Below are 17,733 nucleotides of genomic sequence, written 5' to 3' on the forward strand. Positions count from 1 at the left end.
AAGATTCGCTTTCTTCCATCTCTTCTATATGACATATTTTGAGAGGCCTTTCCCTGGTGGCTCAGAGGGTAAAACGTCTGCCTGCAACGCAGGAGACCTGGGTTCGATCCCTGGGTCAGGAAGATCCTCTGGAGAAGGAAATGGCAACCCACTCCAGTACTCTTGCCTGGAAAATCCCATGGACAGAGAAGCTTGGAAGACTACAGTCCATGGGATAGCAAAGAACTCGGACACGACTGAGCGACTTCACTTCTTGACCACCATTTCGGTCTCCTCACCTGACTATTCGGTATTTTCATGGCAGGCAGGTGCGCGGGCACGGATACCCAATTTTTCTCTGCATCCCATTACAGTGCTGCAGATCTCTCCCAGTAAGTGCAACGAGGGGATCACAGCCTGAGAAGGGAGGCTCCAGATGCTGCTTGGGACTCTGGACAGGCGAGACATTTCTTCTTGCCTCAGTTTCACTATCTGTAAAGGAAGGATCGGCTACGCCCACTCCTCCCGCCTCCCTGGCGGCAAACTGCTAGAGGACAAAACAAACGCGCCTGTGGAGTGGAGCAGTCAGAAACGCCAAAAGCCGGGACCACGCGCTTTCCGGCCGGACCCCGCCCTCACGTCTCCCGCTCAAGGGTTCGGGCGGGCGAACCCACCCTGGGAACCCACTCGGCGGCGGCAGGAAGAGGCGGGGCGGGGTCTCGAGGGCGCGTCACACCCGGAAGTGCCCTCCTGCCGCTCCGCCCCCAGCATCGCCGGCAGGCGGAGAGCGCCCGTGAAGTGCGGCTGCAGAGCTGGGCCGGCTAGCGGGGCCGCTTCTGGAGCGGGTGCCGGTGCAGGCGCGGGTGCGGGGCGGCGGAGGGCTGACGCCCGGGCGGATGGGACGCGGCGCGACGGGCGGGCGGGGCAGGCGTCCGCAGCTGGAATGGTGCTGGCGGCGGCGGGCGCCGTAGAGCTGAAGCCCGAGAGGAGCCGCCATGGAGACGCCGCCGCGGCCTCCCGCGTGAGTGAGCGGAAGGGCAGCGGGCGGGGCCGCAGCGGCCGGGCCGGGCGGCAGGCGGAACCCAGCTGACCCGCGGGCGGGGCGTCGCCGCGAGGGGCTGTAGGGAGGGTCCTCTGCTGGCTAGCTGGAGCCCAGGGAGGGCCGAGCATCGGCGGGATGGAGACACAGGATGAGCGCGAGGCCGTCGGAAAAGGAAGCTGCAAAGTACAGACACCGGTGCCGAGAGGCATTCCTCTCAGCTTGCCTGTTTCTCCGAATTCCTAGCAAAATTTTGTCCGAGGAGCTTGCACATCGCTCGGAAAAAGCTGAGCCGCGGCTGTACAGGGCATGTGACCTCTTTTACCTGGCATTGCAGACAATCGTATCTAGAAATCACAGCATCTTCTGTTTCTCTGGCACCTTGGGCGAATTAGTAGTGTACGACCTGCCAGGCACAGGTGTCTTTTCCTTGGTACCCAAGTACATTCAAGACCTGCAACAAAATTGCTTCCAAAATAAGCTGAACAGTTACTTGGGAGACATTGAAGAAACTGCATTATTGAATACAAGATTTTTCTTTTAGCATTTTGTTAAAAATGGACTATTAATCCCCAGGAATTTTGAACATTTCAAGTTTGAGTTACTTTCTTTAGTTTAATCTTTATAAAGGGACAAGAGCCCTTTGAATCTGACGTTTCAAACCGCCAGCAAATTTCTTCTGAGGAACCATGTATCTTTTTATGACAGCTTATTCTTGGAGCTTTATCATTTTTCATTTAGATTTGGCCAGCTTCACTTCAGGGCAGTTGTATGACAGCAGCCTTTTATAGCTATTTGACAGAATGTCAGCCAAATTTGTTTTGGGCTGGAAGTTTGTTTGGTGTTGAGTCCTTTTGGGAGAGCTAATAGAATTCTGAAACTACAGTTTATAAAAATGCCTTACAGAATTTTTAGCTTTAGTAGAACCAGGTCATGGGGATTAAGGAGTACCTGAGACTCTTGAATTCCTGGACTGGTAGGAACAGGAGCTCAGTTGCTTGATGATGGTTGTGGCTTTGAGGGCTTTGTGATTTGTTCATGTTCTTCAGCAGGTTTGGGAACACTCCTGAACCTCTAGGAAACATGATGGTGATTGTTAGCATCAACAATGTGAGCATAGCGTAAGCACATGAGTTCTGCTCAGGCTCAGAGGCATGAAAGGAATTCCTACCTGATGGTAGACAACACATGGTATAGAGGATATCTTAGGTAGGGTATTATTTGCTGTAAACCTGCCCCGTTTTTATCAGTTCCCTGCAGACCCTGTTTTACTTCGGAAGCAAAGTGAACTAAAGGAAAGAAAAGGAGTACCTTAGAATGCAGATGAGAAAAAGGTGTGGGAAAGCAGGCTCTGAAGGGAGGAAAAGAGAACGTTACACATCATTTAAATATAAGTAATGAAAAATGAAATAAATGTGTGCGTGCAAATACTGATAAACTGAATCTAATACAGATCAACCAAGCAGAATTTTAGTGTCCAGCATAGTTCTTTGCTATTAAGACTTCATCAGTAGTGCTGCAACAATGAGAGGCTGAGATGTAATGGAAAACCAGGGGTGAAAGAAAGTTAAAGAAAACCAAAAAACTCCTTTCAGTCTTTGGTGGCTTAAGTTGGTAGACATTTATTTCTGTTCATTTAATGATAAATAGAAATAGGTTTTATTTTCATTTGGTCTATCTAGGAATACTATAATTCCAGAACTGGAGTGTTTTTAGAGAAGGCAATGGCAACCCACTCAGTACTCTTGCCTGGCAAATCCCATGGACAGAGGAGCCTGGTAGGCTGCAGTCCATGGGGTCTCTAGGAGTCAGACACGACTGAGCGACTTCACTTTCACTTTTCACTTTCTTGCATCAGAGAAGGAAATGGCAGCCCACTCCAGTGTTCTTGCCTGGAGAATCCCAAGGACGGGGGAGCCTGGTGGGCTGCTGTCTTTGGGGTTGCACAGAGTCGGACACAACTGAAGCGACTTAGCAGGAGTATTTTTTACCTTTCTGTACATCAAAAATAGTTTTTCTTCTCACCCCTTGGCCTCTTTGCCTCCGCTCCCAATAACTTTGTTTTTTCCTTCGGCACTGACTCATGGGTGCTGGATTTGAGAAATGACAATTTTTAGGGAAGGAACTTTGCTGGGCCTCGCTGTGCTAGAACTGGGCTAGGAGGCCAGTGTGGGTTATTGAGAGGGCTCAGCTTTTCATAAGGTTAAATTTTTAGCCTGAGCATAAGTGCAAAGAAAGTTGGTTGATGGGGACCTATGTGCTTTGGATGATGTGGTTGGAAGTGGGGACTCACATCCTCTTTGTATGAATGTCTTTTTATTTGTGCAAATATTTGTTTCTCCAAATAGTTGAAATGCCTGTCTCTACTGGAGTATTATACTTTTGCTTGTGATTTTTTTTAACAACCAGTTTTGCATCATTTTCAAATCCCACCTTGCTCCTTTTCAGCCTGTTACGTCTTGGAAGGTTGGAGGCGACTGTATCCAGGTCTCTGGTTCCTTTAGATGGGCTTGTTGAGATTAGGTTTTTTTTTTTTTTTTTTTCTTTTTCTACTTCTTGCCTTCAAGCTCTTCTCATCCTCTTTGATTCTCATGTTGATTGTCATGGACTTTATATCTCTGTTTGTTGTTTTTTGCATCCTTGAGTATGTGTGTCTTTTAGATTCTGTTATATTTTTGGGTCTGGGCAATATTAAAACCATGGGATATTTGCCTCTGATTGAACCTGAAAAGTGTTCAAGTAAAATTTATATAGGTTAGCAAATGAGTTGTCTCAGGCAGTACTGAGATGTGTGAAAAACAAATGTAAGCTGATTACCCCTGACCTCAGGAGTGTTTTATACATTTTTAGCCTTTATAGTTACTTTTGTGAAGATTTTCATAATCACTAAGTTGAGGGAAGACTATGAGTATAGTACAGAAGCATCCTTTTGAACTTACTAAAAAGTTTTCTTGGTCTTCGTTTCTCTACTGGCCTTCTTTCACAAGTTAGCTTTCTCCCTACAGGCTTTGGTTTTTTGCTTTTTCTTCATGAAGCTAAGTAAACATGCCTCAGATATACAACTGTATCTTTTTTCAGTTGATTCCACATCACTGGAAGCTCTTGAACATTAGAGATGTTCAGCATAGGCAGACTACCATCTTGTTGACCGTATTCTGAGGGATTTGGAAAGCCAGAAAATTAGTTGAATTAGAGCAGAGGTTCTCATATTTTTGGACTTCACTGACTGAAATTTTTTAAATCCTAAAAGAAGATGCTCTGAAAATACTGCATTCAACATGCCAGCAAATTTGGAAAACGCAGCAGTGGCCACAGGACTGGGAAAGGTCAGTTTTCATTCCAGTCCTGCTGCTGCTGCTGCTGCTAAGTCGCTTCAGTCGTGTCCGACTCTGTGTGACCCCATAGATGGCAGCCCACCAGGCTCCCCCATCCCTGGGATTCTCCAGGCAAGAATACTGGAGTGGGTTGCCATTTCCTTCTCCAATGCATGAAAGTGAAAAGTGAAAGTGAAGTCGCTCAGTCGTGTCCGACTCTTAGCGACCCCCTGGACTGCAGCCTACCAGCCACCTCCATCCATGGGATTTTCTAGGTGGGAGTACTGGAGTGGGGTGCCATTAAAGAAAGGCAATGTCAAAGAATGCTCAAACTACTGCTCAATAGCACTCATCTCACGCGCTAGTAAAGTAATGTTCAAAATTCTCCAAGCCAGGCTTCTACAGTACATGAACCATGAACTTCCAGATGTTCAAGCTGGATTTAGAAAATGCAGAGGCACCAGAGATCAAATTGCCAACATCCATTGGATCATTGAAAAACAAGAGTTCCAGAAAAACATCTATTTCTGCTTTATTGACTATGTCAAAGTCTTTGTGTGGATCACAACAAACTGTGGAACATTCTTAAAGAGATGGGAATACCAGACCGCCTTACCTACCTCCTGAGAAATCTTTATACAGGTCAGGAAGCAACAGTTAGAACTGGACATGGAACAACAGACTGGTTCCAAATTGGGAAAGGAGTATGTAAGGCTGTATATTGTCACCCTGCTTATTTAACTTATATGCAGAGTACATCATGAGAAACGCTGGGCTGAATGAAGCACAAGCCGGAATCAAGATTGCTGGGAGAAATATCAATAACCTCAGATATGCAGATGACACCACCCTTATGGCAGAAAGTGAAGAGGAACTAAAGAGCCTCTTGATGAAAGTGAAAGTGGAGAGTGAAAAAGTTGGCTTAAAGCTCAACATTCAGAAAACTAAGATCATGGCATCTGGTCCCATCGCTTCATCACATCATGGCAAATAGATGGGGAAACAGTGACAGACTTTAATTTTTTGGGCTCGAAAGTCACTGCAGATGGTGACTGCAGCCATGAAATGCTTGCTCCTTGGAAGAGAAGTTATGACCAACCTAGACAGCATATTAAAAAGCAGAGATGTTACTTTGCCAGTAAAGGTCCATCAATCAAAGCTATGGTTTTTCCAGTAGTCATGTATGTATGTGAGAGTTGGACTATAAAGAAAGATGATGCTTTTGAACTGTGGTGTTGGAGAAGACTCTTGAGAGTCCCTTGGACTGCAAGGAGATCTAACCAGTCCATCCTAAAGGAAATCAGTCCTGAATATTCATTGGAAGGACTGATGCTGAAGCTGAAACTCCAGCACTTTGACCACCTGATGTGAAGATCTGATTAGTTGAAAAAGACCCTGATGCTGGGAAACATTGAGGGTGGGAGGAGAAGGGTACGACAGAGGATGAGATGGTTGGATGGCATTACCAACTCAATGGATATGAGTTTGAGTGATCTCCAGGAGTTGGTGATAGACAGGGAGGTCTGGTGTGCTGCAGTCCATGGGGTCACAAAGAGTCAGACATGACTGAGCGACTGAATTGACTGAGAAATTAAAAAAAAAAAAAAAAAAATTGGAGTCCCGACATAGAATTGCTAAGTTTTTTGTTTTGTCAAGGTAAAAAAAAAAGTTATAATTATCAACTATCATCTTTTTGTAAAAGAAAGAACGTTTTAGTGCTTCTCCCCAAAGACAAAGAAGGACATAATCTCAGGCTAAAGGATGCTTCTTAAATTGAATACATTTGGTTTTATGACGCTTCCTTGGTGGCTCAGTGGTAAAGAATCCGCCTGCCAATGGAGGTTTGATCCTTGGGTTGGGAAGATCCTCTGGAGAAGGAAATGTCAACCCACTCTAGCATTCTTGCCTGGGAAATCCCACAGGCAGAGGAGCCTGGTGGGCTACCATCCATTGGGTTGCAAAGTCAGACATGACTTAGCGGCTAAACTACAAGAACTTGAGGGAGGTTTTTTTTTTTTCTCCCATGTTTATTGGGTGCCTTTGGTGACCAAGCACCCAGTAAATATTCCCAAAGAAATATCTCAGAAAACAAACCAGTCTTTTTCCTCATGGTTGAAACTGACAGTAAACAAATATATGATACAATTACTCGAGAGGAGGGACTCTGAGTACTTTGTGTTATGTGCTTTTCTCTCTCACATTTCAGGCTGTGGGCATTTGCTACAGTATTGTTTTGATCACTGATCCTGTCTTGAAAAACAGGCCCTTGCTCCCTCTGACACTACTTTTTCTTGGTTTCCTGCTCTTGTTTTTAGGTTGTTAAATGAGATTTACTTAATTTTATTACTTTATTTCATTTAATATTGTCAGTAGCCTAGCTTATTAAGTGTGGAAGTGAAGTGGAAATGAAAGTTGCTCAGTCGTGTCCAACTCTTTGCGACCCCATGGACTATACAGCCCATGGAATTCTGCAGGCTAGAATACTGGAGTGGGTAGCCTTTCCCTTCTCCAGGGGATCTTCCCAATCCAGGGATCGAACCCAGGTCTCCCACATTGCAGGAGGATTTTTTACTAAGTAGATCTCATTACTTTTCAGGGGTTAAGTTACATTCCTAAGCTTATCAAATAGAGGAGAGACTGTGACTCTAATTTCTCTCTCATCACTTTTTTGGCTTAGAAGGCTTCTGTTCATTGGCAGTAACTGTTTCTCACAGATACAGACCTTGGCCAGTTCTTCTTTTCAATCAACTGTTTATCACTGAGTTGTGGCTCTGTATCTTAAGCCTGATCTCTAGATCTTTGCCTCAGTTTTGAATTTTAAGCTTCTTACTGTACACTTATCCTTAGCGCATACATCAAATTCAGCATGTCTAAAACTGAGTTTTCATAATCTTTTTCTCAAATTGACTTCCGTCTATAACATCTCCACTTATTCAATGGAATAATCATTCTTTTGGTCCTGGATACCCAAAGCCTTGAAATGGTCTTTGATTTCTCTTTCTTTAATTATCCTCCACATTTTATCAGCTCCCAGGAACTGTACATTATTGGTTTCAAGTGTCCATTCTGATTGCTGATACTCTGATGATACTCAGGATTTCATCCCTTGATACCTGGATTGTCTCTCATCACCTTTCAGTTCACCTACTGTTTTGACCGCCTAACATCTAGAGTCAAGTCAAAGACTTTACAAAATCAGGTATTGCAAAGACTGAGGCCAGGAAGTCTCAACCCTCCATCATTTTGGCTTATCTTATATGTTCAAAATTATTTTGTGCCTTAACCTCCTAGAGTAAAGTCTGCCTTATCATAGGCCAGAAGTTTCCAGCATTTTCCTTAGGAAAGCAACTTAGAAATCCTCTAAGTTGGGTGAACTCCGGGAGTTGGTGATGGACAGGGTGACAACTCGGGACAGTTGGTAATGGACAGCCTGGCGTGCTGCGATTCATGGCGTCGCAAAGAATCAGACACGACTGAGCGACTGAACTGAACTGAAGGCCCAGGTGGAGTCCTGTCCCGTTCACAAAGTCTTCCATGTTTACTCCAGCTCATTGTAGCTCCTCTTTGCAGTTCCTATACTGTTTATAATTGGTAGCCCATAATCTTGCACTTGTGTACTGACTTCGTGCTGTTTTCTGGTGGTTTCTGAAGTGTCTCCTGTCTTAGCTGGTAACTGGAGAAGGCATCTGTGTTTGGCATCTTTTGTATTTCTCACTCTGCCTAGTATAGGGCATTAGTGGGTGTCTAGGCAGTGCCTCCCTGCTTGATTTATTAACAGTGGTGGTGTGGTTTGGAGTATTGTCAGTAAGTTTTAATTTAGTGTTACAATTAAGAATGAGGAAGGCCAAGAAAATTCTTAAAAATATATCTCATGCTTAGTTTAGTTTCTAACCCCAACATTTTTCTTAACTATGTATTTATTTTCACATAGTGTTTAGTATTTATATGGCTCCCTGAGGCTTATAGGTGAGGTATTACTATCTTCGGCTTCCATATGATGTTTACTAGACAGATTTGTAGAATAACAAAACCTTATTTTTAAGTACACAGTCTAAAGCCCAGAGAGGCTAAGTGACTAATCCAAGGTCACTTGGTTAGTATCTGGCACAGGCCAGGACTGTGGTTCATGTTTTCCAGCTGATGTTGCTCCTCTTCTAGTGCCTTTTCAGTCAAATGTTGGAAAATGTAGCCCAGTCAACTGAATTGCCAAATCATATTGCTGCCCTCTTACCAACCAAGTGATGGTAATGAGAAACATCGCAAAAGATAGGTCAGAAATATGAGTGATAAAAGACATGGAAATGTTTGAAATGGATCATCAAACTCCTCCCAATTTTAGTATCTCACATATATGCCACTCTGACAGTAACTTTGTTAGTTGTTTTTAATACATTATTTAAAATAAGACTGATCTTGCAGAAGGCAGGGCTTTTTACCCTGGTCACTTTTCTGGTAGTAGTCACTGTCAGGGACAAAAAGTGCTTGCTTGTTCTCTTGTTTGTCATGTAGGTAAGAGGGAAAGTGGGAGAGGGAGCAAGGTTTGAAGCAGCGCATTTTACAGCTCTTATTGTCATTTGATCTGAGAGCTTCCTTCACCTCTCCACCTAAGAGTCCCATTCACATCGTGTGGGTGTTTTGCACACCACATCCTGGGAGAGTACAGGGCGGTGTGTAAGCCTCCATTCTGTCCTCCAGAAGGGTCAGCACTTTGCTTTAAGTGGTAAGCCATTTTAGTAAAATTGGGCATTGTCAGCTTTTCTAGACTTTTTCTTTCTTCCTCTGGGAAATTGGAAATATAACTTTTAGCAGTGTATCTACTATGCTAATGTATTCAGTGCCTTTGTTATGATGTCTGTAAGGTGTTCTGTGGCTGGATGGGAGGTGTTTTTTAATCACATGATGCTTCATAATCAGTTCTAAAAGTCTCCGTCCTGAAGGTCTAACTCAAGTTCTTAGATGTCTGTAGGGCAGATGTTAACATTATTTGGTAATACAAGCATATGTTCATAGATTATGGATAGTCTGCTGGGTGTGTACCTAATAAAAGTTTAAATTCTAAGCACTTGAAGGAAATTTGCAGAGCATGTTTTTTTGCCTGTACCTAATTGCAAAATCTGAAAGCACAACTCTACCACAAACCAAAATGTTTCCGGTGGAGAAGGCCTTCCATTTTTACAGCCTCTAAGTAACATGGTGTTTATTTGGGTGAGGTGAAGGATGTGAGGGTATTTTGTTGGGAAACTATAGGTGGCATAACATATGTTAAAATGAGAGTTACGGTTGCGTCTCTACTTCTCATATCCTGGACTTGTTATGGGAGCAGTGTTCTTACGGTAATCAGCTTCTGAATCCAAGTGTACTTAGAAGACAGCAGAGAAAATAGAAGAGATATAAAGTAATGGACAAACTTCATAGCGGTACATCACGGATGGTGACTTTGAAAACAACAGCTTCTGACGTGAACTTGGCAGAAATTTGTGAGTAATGGTGGGTGACATTGCAGGCAGGGGAATCTTGCAGCTTTTGAGGCGAACAGGCAAAGGAAAGAGCAAAGATAGTGGCCACCCAGGAGCTGAATGTTTGTCTTGAATGTGAAAATGTCTGGTCCACTGTTAAATTTTTCAGCTGCATCACTCACATGACTTACAGACTTATTTCCACCAAGAAAACCTTGAAAGCGTAAACAACCACTGTTTCCTAATGTGTTTGTTCTCAATCTGAGATGATTGTCCTGTGGTAGGAGGTAAGTGGGTGGTGGAACATATTACATCACTCCCCCCACCCCCTTTTTTTTAATTATACATAGCTGCCTTTCACCTCTATTCCTGGAGATGCTGTCATTCTGGTATACTTAGACCTGTAAAAGGGACTTGCCTGAATCTTCACAGGAAGAAGGGTGATTATGTGTAGTTTAGAAAAATTGCCTGGGTCATGTAGTCCTTCTATCCCCTCCATCCTCCATTGGAAAATGCTGCTGCTGCCGCTAAGTCACTTCAGTCATGTCCGATTCTGTGCGACTCTATGGACAACAGCCCACCAGGCTCATCTGTCCATGGGATTCTCCAGGCAAGAATACTGGAGTGGGTTGCCATTTCCTTCTCCCTGGAAAGTGCTATTCCAGAACAAATAATATGCATCTAAGGAAACTATGTTATTTCACAGATTTCCTCAAAATTTTTGCAGTAGACTTAAACCTTTGTTTGATTGTGGAATCCTGACTGTTTGAAGAAGACAACCCATATAAAAGTCTTTATTGGCTTCCTCTCTGAGAATCAGTTATTAGTAGTAGTATGTTCTGAAGCAGAGTTAGAAAGGTGGTCTGAGAAGCCAAGCTTGCCTACAACTGGGAGTTTGTAGAAAAGTTAGTCGTGGAAGGAAGGCTTCAGGATTGCCTGTTAGAAGTGTTCTGGGATGCAAACGCTTGAGACCTCAACAACTGTAGAGTATGTGTTGTAACAACAGGCTGCTGGGTAATTTTAACACTGGTTATGGGATGTAGAGTTGGGGGAAAGACTTAAAAGTGAAAGAACTTTGAAAAAGTATCTCCTTTAGATACTTTAAAGGTTTTCATAGTGAGGAGCTTTTCTAGAAAAGGTTAGCACTTTGCTTCTCAAGGGAAGCAAGGAGAAGGTGTGTGTGTGCACTTTTGTGTGTGTGTGCTCAGTTGTGTCCGATTCTTTGTGACCCCATTGACTTTATTTTTTTGGGCTCCAAAATCACTGCAGATGTTGACTGCAGCAATGAAATTAAAAGACCCTTACTCCTTGGAAGGAAAGTTATAACCAACCTAGATAGCATATTGAAAAGCAGAGACATTACTTTGCCAACAAATGTCCGTCTAGTCAAGGCTACGGTTTTTCCAGTGGTCATGTATGGATGTGAGAGTTGAACTGTGAAGAAAGCTGAGCGCCGAAGATTTGATGCTTTTGAACTGTGGTGTTGGAGAAGACTCTTGAGAGTCCCTTGGACTGCAAGGAGATCCAACCAGTCCATTCTAAAGTAGATCAGCCCTGGGATTTCTTTGGAAGGAATGATGCTAAAGCTGAAACTCTAGTACTTTGGCCACCTCATGTGAAGAGTTGACTCATTGGAAAAAACTCTCATGCTGGGAGGGATTGGGGGCAGGAGGAGAAGGGGACGACAGAGGATGAGATGGCTGGATGGCATCACTGACTCCATGGACATGAGTTTGAGTGAACTCTGGGAGTTGGTGATGGACAGGGAAGCCTGGCGTGCTGCAATTCATGGGGTCGCAAAGAGTCAGACATGACTGAGCAACTGAACTGAGCTGACTGTAGCCTGCCAGGCTCCTCTGTCCATGGAAATTTTCCAGGCAAGAATACTGGAATGGGTTGTTATTTCCTACTCCAACTGCACTTATAATGTAACTTAAAAGGTAAACCTTTCCCTCCTATTTGACTGCTTCCTAGTGGATGTTCCTCTTCTGCATTTGTAGTTTTAGACATGTTGTGTTGTTTTCTGTTACTCAGTTCTGCTTCTGAACCAGAGACCATCTGACACAAAATCAAGTAGGAATTAGAAAATTGTGGAAAGGAGTTTAGTGTCAGAAATGTAGACCTCTGGCAGGGTTCTTCATTTGAAAGGGACTTTGAATACAGACAATACTTAAAAGAAGCAGTGTTATTCCTTTAAGGTTTTGAATAGAATCTTTTCTTTGCAGAGTTTCTGGAGTACATTAGAAAAGCAAGAGCTAAAAATAGCTTTAAGAAAACAGCAATATAGACATTGGTTGTTGAATGGTATCTGTCTTAAAGTGAATTCTTTAATGCAGTAAGTTTTAATTCCAATTTCTTAGCAAATATAAATACTCATGACTCTTAATGATATTTTTTGTATGGCAGAGTTGCTTTTGTTTCCATTGTGAGCATTGAAAGGCCTTATGTGATAGTTTTGCCAGTCTTCAATATTGTATTTTCCCTCTGTTGTAAGCTTAAGTAATTAAACTTGAAGCATATATAAATATCGTCAACTTGCTACATATGTGGGTATTCAGTGTTACATGGTAAGAAAGTTTGTGTAGGTTGTATGTATCTACATAATTTTCCCTTTTCCTACTGTTTTCTTAATGAAGTAGTGGTAGAAATGGCATTATGAGAATATGTCTCATACTATTAGGAGTGTTCCCGCTTTCCTCTGTCAGATCTAGATGTTCTTTCTCTCTTGGCTTCTAGACTTACTAGCTGTTTCTCTTAGGCCAGGTGTAACTCATCCCTCTGTGTGTTCACACACATACATGAGGCCTCAGAGTAGACACACACACACATACACATATATGAGGCTTCGGAGTAGACACACACACACATATACGAGGCCTTGGAGTAGACACACAATCTGGGCTCCATTCTCCAGCCCTGCTCTCACATCCTGGAACACATGAGGTGCATAGTGGCCTTTGTGCTGGAGTTATTTCTTCCGTCTTGGCCATTTCCCACCTCCTGGTCCTTGTTCTAATCTCAGTTCTCAATTCAGCCTGCCCTGATCACCCTGTTTAATACTATAAGTTCCATCACCCCCTTATTCCTGACTCTCTTTACCCGACACATTTTCTTTTTTCCATAGTTCTTATTTTCTAACATGCTGTTTACTGGTCTGTTGTGTATATAATTATCCCACCCCCCCACCCCCCCGCCCCCGCCCCCAGCTACAAATTCCATGAAGACAGGAATTTTTGTTTTGTTTATTGAAAGGTTCCTAGGGCCTAGTGCCTAGAATAGTGCTCGGTACATAGTGCCAAAAATTAGATGCTGAAGTAATAAAATAATATTTAAAGAATGAGTTATCGTTAGGAAAAGAAGTGGCATGAAGAGAAATGGTGCAATACTAATGATGTTTGCCTTTTGTTCTGTATGTGATGTATATACAAGAATGTATTTTTGGGGGCTTAATTTAGTATCCTAATTTTTTTATTTAATAGCTTTATTAAGGTATAATTTACATACTGTAAAATTCAGCCATTATAATTGTTAGTTAATTTCTAGAGCTGTGCAACCATCTCAAAAAGTTCCTTGTGTCTGCCCATATGTGGTTAACCCTCCCCACAATGGCACCCTGATTTTATTTGTTAATTTTTTTGATTCCCAGATCTTGAAATAATAATTTACACAGCCATACTAATAGCTTTGTACTCTTAACAAATTCCATATAACTATGGAATTAACTATTCACTGCTTAATGCAGGAAATGGTATCTAACATTAGTGAAAAGAATGGACTTGAGAGTCAAACTGGCCACACTCTTATCCAGCTCTACCATTTACCAAGTTGCGCAAATTATTTTCTGCCTCAGTCTCTTTTTATGTTTTTTGGTGATAATAGTAATTAGCTTACAGAGTTATGAGGATTAAAGAAACAAAATAGAGTACAAAGCCTGCCTATAAGTTAATACTCAGTAAAGAATTAAAGTAGGTCTGAAATATATGTGGTAAATAACCTTGCAATAGAGAACAAAGTTCAGTTCAGATTTTAAGCTTCTGAAGTATGTATAAAATATGAACCAGTTCCTGTCTTGGTTTGTAAATAGGCCTACTGCAGAATGTAAAAAGCAGGTTAATTTCCAACAGGGAAGATCATTTCTCAGCATTTCTTTTGAAGGTATCTGCTGAACCATTTTACTGAATTTTCTGTGCTCATCTTTGAGAGAGTTTTGACACCAGGGAGGTAATTACCTACTTTTTTTGTTAAAATCACAGTGACCATCAGAAAGTGTTCTGAATTGTTGTTTAGTCCTATGTTGGAATATACTGTGAGACTTCCTCTAAGTAAGTGGGGGAGAGGTGTGATCATTGTATCTCTTGTAACCTGATAAGTCTGAACTAAACTATCTTTAATAAGATCTTTTTCTGTGTTTTGTTATTTTCTCTTACGAACAGATGCACAAATCAGGGTCATCAGAAGTCTCTCGATTCAAAAGATGATAATACTGAAAAACACTGCCCGGTGACAGTGAATCCTTGGCATATGAAGAAAGCTTTTAAAGTCATGAATGAACTAAGAAGGTATTATTTAACATACTTTTATTTTTCAGTTGTGTATAGGGGTACCCAGGTGGTGCTAGTAGTAAAGAACCTGCCTGCCATTGCAGGAGACTTAAGAGATGTGGGTTCAATCCCTGCGTCAGGAAGATCCCCTGAATAAGGAAATGGCAACCCACTCCAGTATTCTTGTCTGGAGAATCCCATGGACAGAGGAGCCTGCTAGTCTGCAGTTCATAGGATTGCACAGAATCAGACTGACTGAAGCAACTTAGCATATAGCACATAGTGAATATATTCCCTGTCCCTCATGATTGCTTTGTTTGCTACAGAGAACATTTAAAGCTTTTTCTGTGAGTTTTTAAAGGAAGGAAAAGAGCAAGTAATTTATCAGAGGTGTGAATGGTATAAGGCTGCTCTGTCCAATATGGTAGCCACTAGTCATATTTGGCTAGTCTGTTTGAGATATTCTGTAAATGGAAAATACATAATGGATTTTCAAGACTTATTACAAAAAAAATGTAAAATATAAGTTTTAAAAATATTACATTTAGAAATGATTTTTATTATTTTATAATATTGGATATTTTGAGTTAAATAGAATTCTACTTAATTCTATTAAATTAATTTCAGTTGTTTATTTTTAAATGGGATTACTAGAAAATTCTGACTTGCATTATATTTCTGTTGGACTGGCTAGTCTAGGCTTTCTAACTTATCATTGCAAAGCATATGAAAAGAAAACTTTTATTAAAATTTTTTAAATTGAATGGTTAATTTATGTTATTAGTTTCAGGTGTACAACATAGAGACTCAACAGTTTTATAGTTTATACTCCATTTAAAGTCTACAGAGTAATGACTGTATTTCCCTATGCTGTACAATATGTTCAGTTCAGTTCAGTCGCTCAGTCGTGTCCGACTCTTTGCGACCCCATGAATCGCAGCACGCCAGGCCTCCCTGTCCATCACCGACTCCCAGAGTTCACTGAGACTCACGTCCATCGAGTCAGTGATGCCATCCAGCCATCTCATCCTCTGTCGTCCCCTTCTCCTCCTGCCCCCAATCCCTCCCAGCATCAGAGTCTTTTCCAATGAGTCAACTCTTCACATGAGGTGGCCAAAGTACTAGAGTTTCAGCTTTAGCATCATTCCTTCCAAAGAAATCCCAGGGTTGATCTCCTTCAGAATGGACTGGTTGGATCTCCTTGCAATCCAAGGGACTCTCAAGAGTCTTCTCCAACACCACGGTTCAAAGGCATCAATTCTTCGGCATTCAGCTTTCTTCACAGTTCAACTCTCACATCCATACATGACCACTGGAAAAACCATAGCCTTGACTACATGGACCTTTGTTGGCAAAGTAATGTCTCTACTTTTCAATATGCTATCTAGGTTGGTCATAACTTTTCTTCAAGGAGCAAGCGTCTTTTAATTTCATGGCTGCAATCACCATCTGCAATGATTTTGGAGCCCAGAAAAATAAAGTCTGACACTGTTTCCACTGTTTCCCCATCTATTTCCCTTGAAGTGATGGGACCAGATGCCATGATCTTCATTTTCTGAATGTTGAATTTTAAGCCAACTTTATCAGTCTCCACTTTCACTTTCATCAAGAGGCTTTTGAGTTCCTCTTCACTTTCTGCCATAAGGGTGGTGCCATCTGCATATCTGAGGTTATTGATATTTCTCCCAGCAATCTTGATTCCAGCTTGTGCTTCTTCCAGCCCAGTGTTTCTCATGATGTACTCTGCATGTAAATTAAAGAAGCAGGGTGACAATATACAGTCTTGACATACTCCTTTTCCTATTTGGAACCAGTCTGTTGTTCCATGTCCAGTTCTAACCGTTGCTTCCTGACCTGCATACAAATTTCTCAAGAGGCAGGTCAGGCGGTCTGGTATTCCCATCTCTTTCAGAATTTTCCACAGTTTACTGTTATCCACACAGTCAAAGGCTTTGGTGTAGTCAAGAAAGCAGAAATAGATGTTTTTCTGGAACTCTCTTGCTTTTTCGATGATCCAGCGGATGTTGGCAATTTGGTTTCTGGTTCCTCTGCCTTTTCTAAATCCAGCTTGAACAACTGGAAGTTCACGGTTCATGTATTGCTGAATCCTGGCTTGGAGAATTTTGAGCATTACTTTACTAGCGTGTGAGATGAGTGAATTGTGCAGTAGTTTGAGCATTCTTTGGCATTGCCTTTCTTTGGGATTGGAATAAAAACTGACCTTTTCCAGTCCTGTGGCCACTGCTGAGTTTTTCAAATTTGCTGGCAAATAAATGCAGCACTTTCACAGCATCATCTTTCAGGATTTGAAATAGCTCAACTGGAAATTCCATCACCTCCACTAGCTTTGTTTGTAGTGATGCTTTCTAAGGCCCACTTGACCCACATTCCAGGATATCTGGCTCTAGGTCAGTGATCACACCATCGTGATTATCTGGGTCATGAAAATCTTTTTTGTACAGTTCTTCTGTGTATTCTTGCCGCCTCTTCTTCATATCTTCTGCTTCTGTTAGGTCCATACCATTTCTGTCCTTTATCGAGCCCATCTTTGCATGAAATGTCCCCTTGGTATCTCTAATTTTCTTGAAGAGATCTCTAGTCTTTCCCATTCTGTTGTTTTCCTCTATTTCTTTGCATTGATCGCTGAGGAAGGCTTTCTTATCTCTTTTTGCTATTCTTTGGAACTCTGCATTCAGATGTTTGTATCTTTCCTTTTCTCCTTTGTTTTTTGCTTCTCTCCTTTTCACAGCTATTTGTAAGGCCTCCCCAGACAGCCATTTTGCTTTTTTGCATTTCTAGCCATTTTATACATACTAGTTTATATTTCTCATACCCCACCTCAGTCCCTTCTCTCCCCTCCTTTTCCTCACTGGTAACCACGTCTGTTCTCTGTACCTGAGTCTGTTTTTGTTTTGCTATATTCACTAGTTTGTTTTCTTTTTTAGATTCCACATATAAGTTCAGTTCAGTTCAGTCCAGTCGCTCAGTTGTGTCCAACTCTTTTCGACCCCATGAATTGCAGCACACCAGGCCTCCCTGTCCATCACCAGCTCCTGGAGTTCACTCAATTTCATGTCCATTGAGTCAGTGATGCCATCCAGCCATCTCATCCTCTGTTGTCCCCTTCTCCTCCTGCTCCCAGTGCCTCCCAGCATCAGAGTCTTTTCCAACCATGTAGAATATTTTTCTTTGTCTGACTTACTTCCCTTAGCTTATATAATACCCTCTAGGTCCATCCATGTTGTCAATGGCAGAATCTCATTCTTTTATATGACTGAGTAGTATTCCATTGTGGGGTTTTCCCTGGTGGCTCAGTAGTAAAGATTCCGCCTGCAGTGCAAAAGACATGGTTTGATCCCTGGGTTGGGAAGATCCCTGGAGGAGGGAATGGCAACCCTCTCCAG

At 42.1% G+C, this 17,733-nt stretch overlaps 1 protein-coding gene across 6 annotated transcripts in view; it reads left to right on the forward strand.

Moving 5' to 3' along the window:
• Nucleotides 1-748: 748 nt before the first annotated feature.
• Nucleotides 749-17,733, forward strand: part of KLHL2 (kelch like family member 2) — a 173,592-nt gene continuing 156,607 nt past the window's right edge. For 3 of the 6 annotated variants that reach the window (XR_015144095.1, XM_086346171.1, XM_086346172.1), the window contains exons 1-2: nucleotides 749-1,000; nucleotides 14,222-14,347. Coding sequence is in view for 3 of the 6 variants with exons in the window: in XM_086346171.1 (XP_086202297.1) it covers nucleotides 975-1,000; nucleotides 14,222-14,347 (152 nt within the window). In the remaining 3 variants the exon portion in view is untranslated. Of the gene's footprint in view, nucleotides 1,001-14,221; nucleotides 14,348-17,733 lie in introns of those variants that run through there. The other 3 variants (XM_086346173.1, XM_086346177.1, XM_086346176.1) reach the window with 3 other exon arrangements.

This window comes from Bos grunniens, chromosome 17 (assembly GCF_055505025.1).
Source record: "Bos grunniens cultivar Pamir isolate PY7600 chromosome 17, Bosgru_T2T1.0, whole genome shotgun sequence".
Lineage (NCBI taxonomy): Eukaryota > Metazoa > Chordata > Mammalia > Artiodactyla > Bovidae > Bos > Bos grunniens.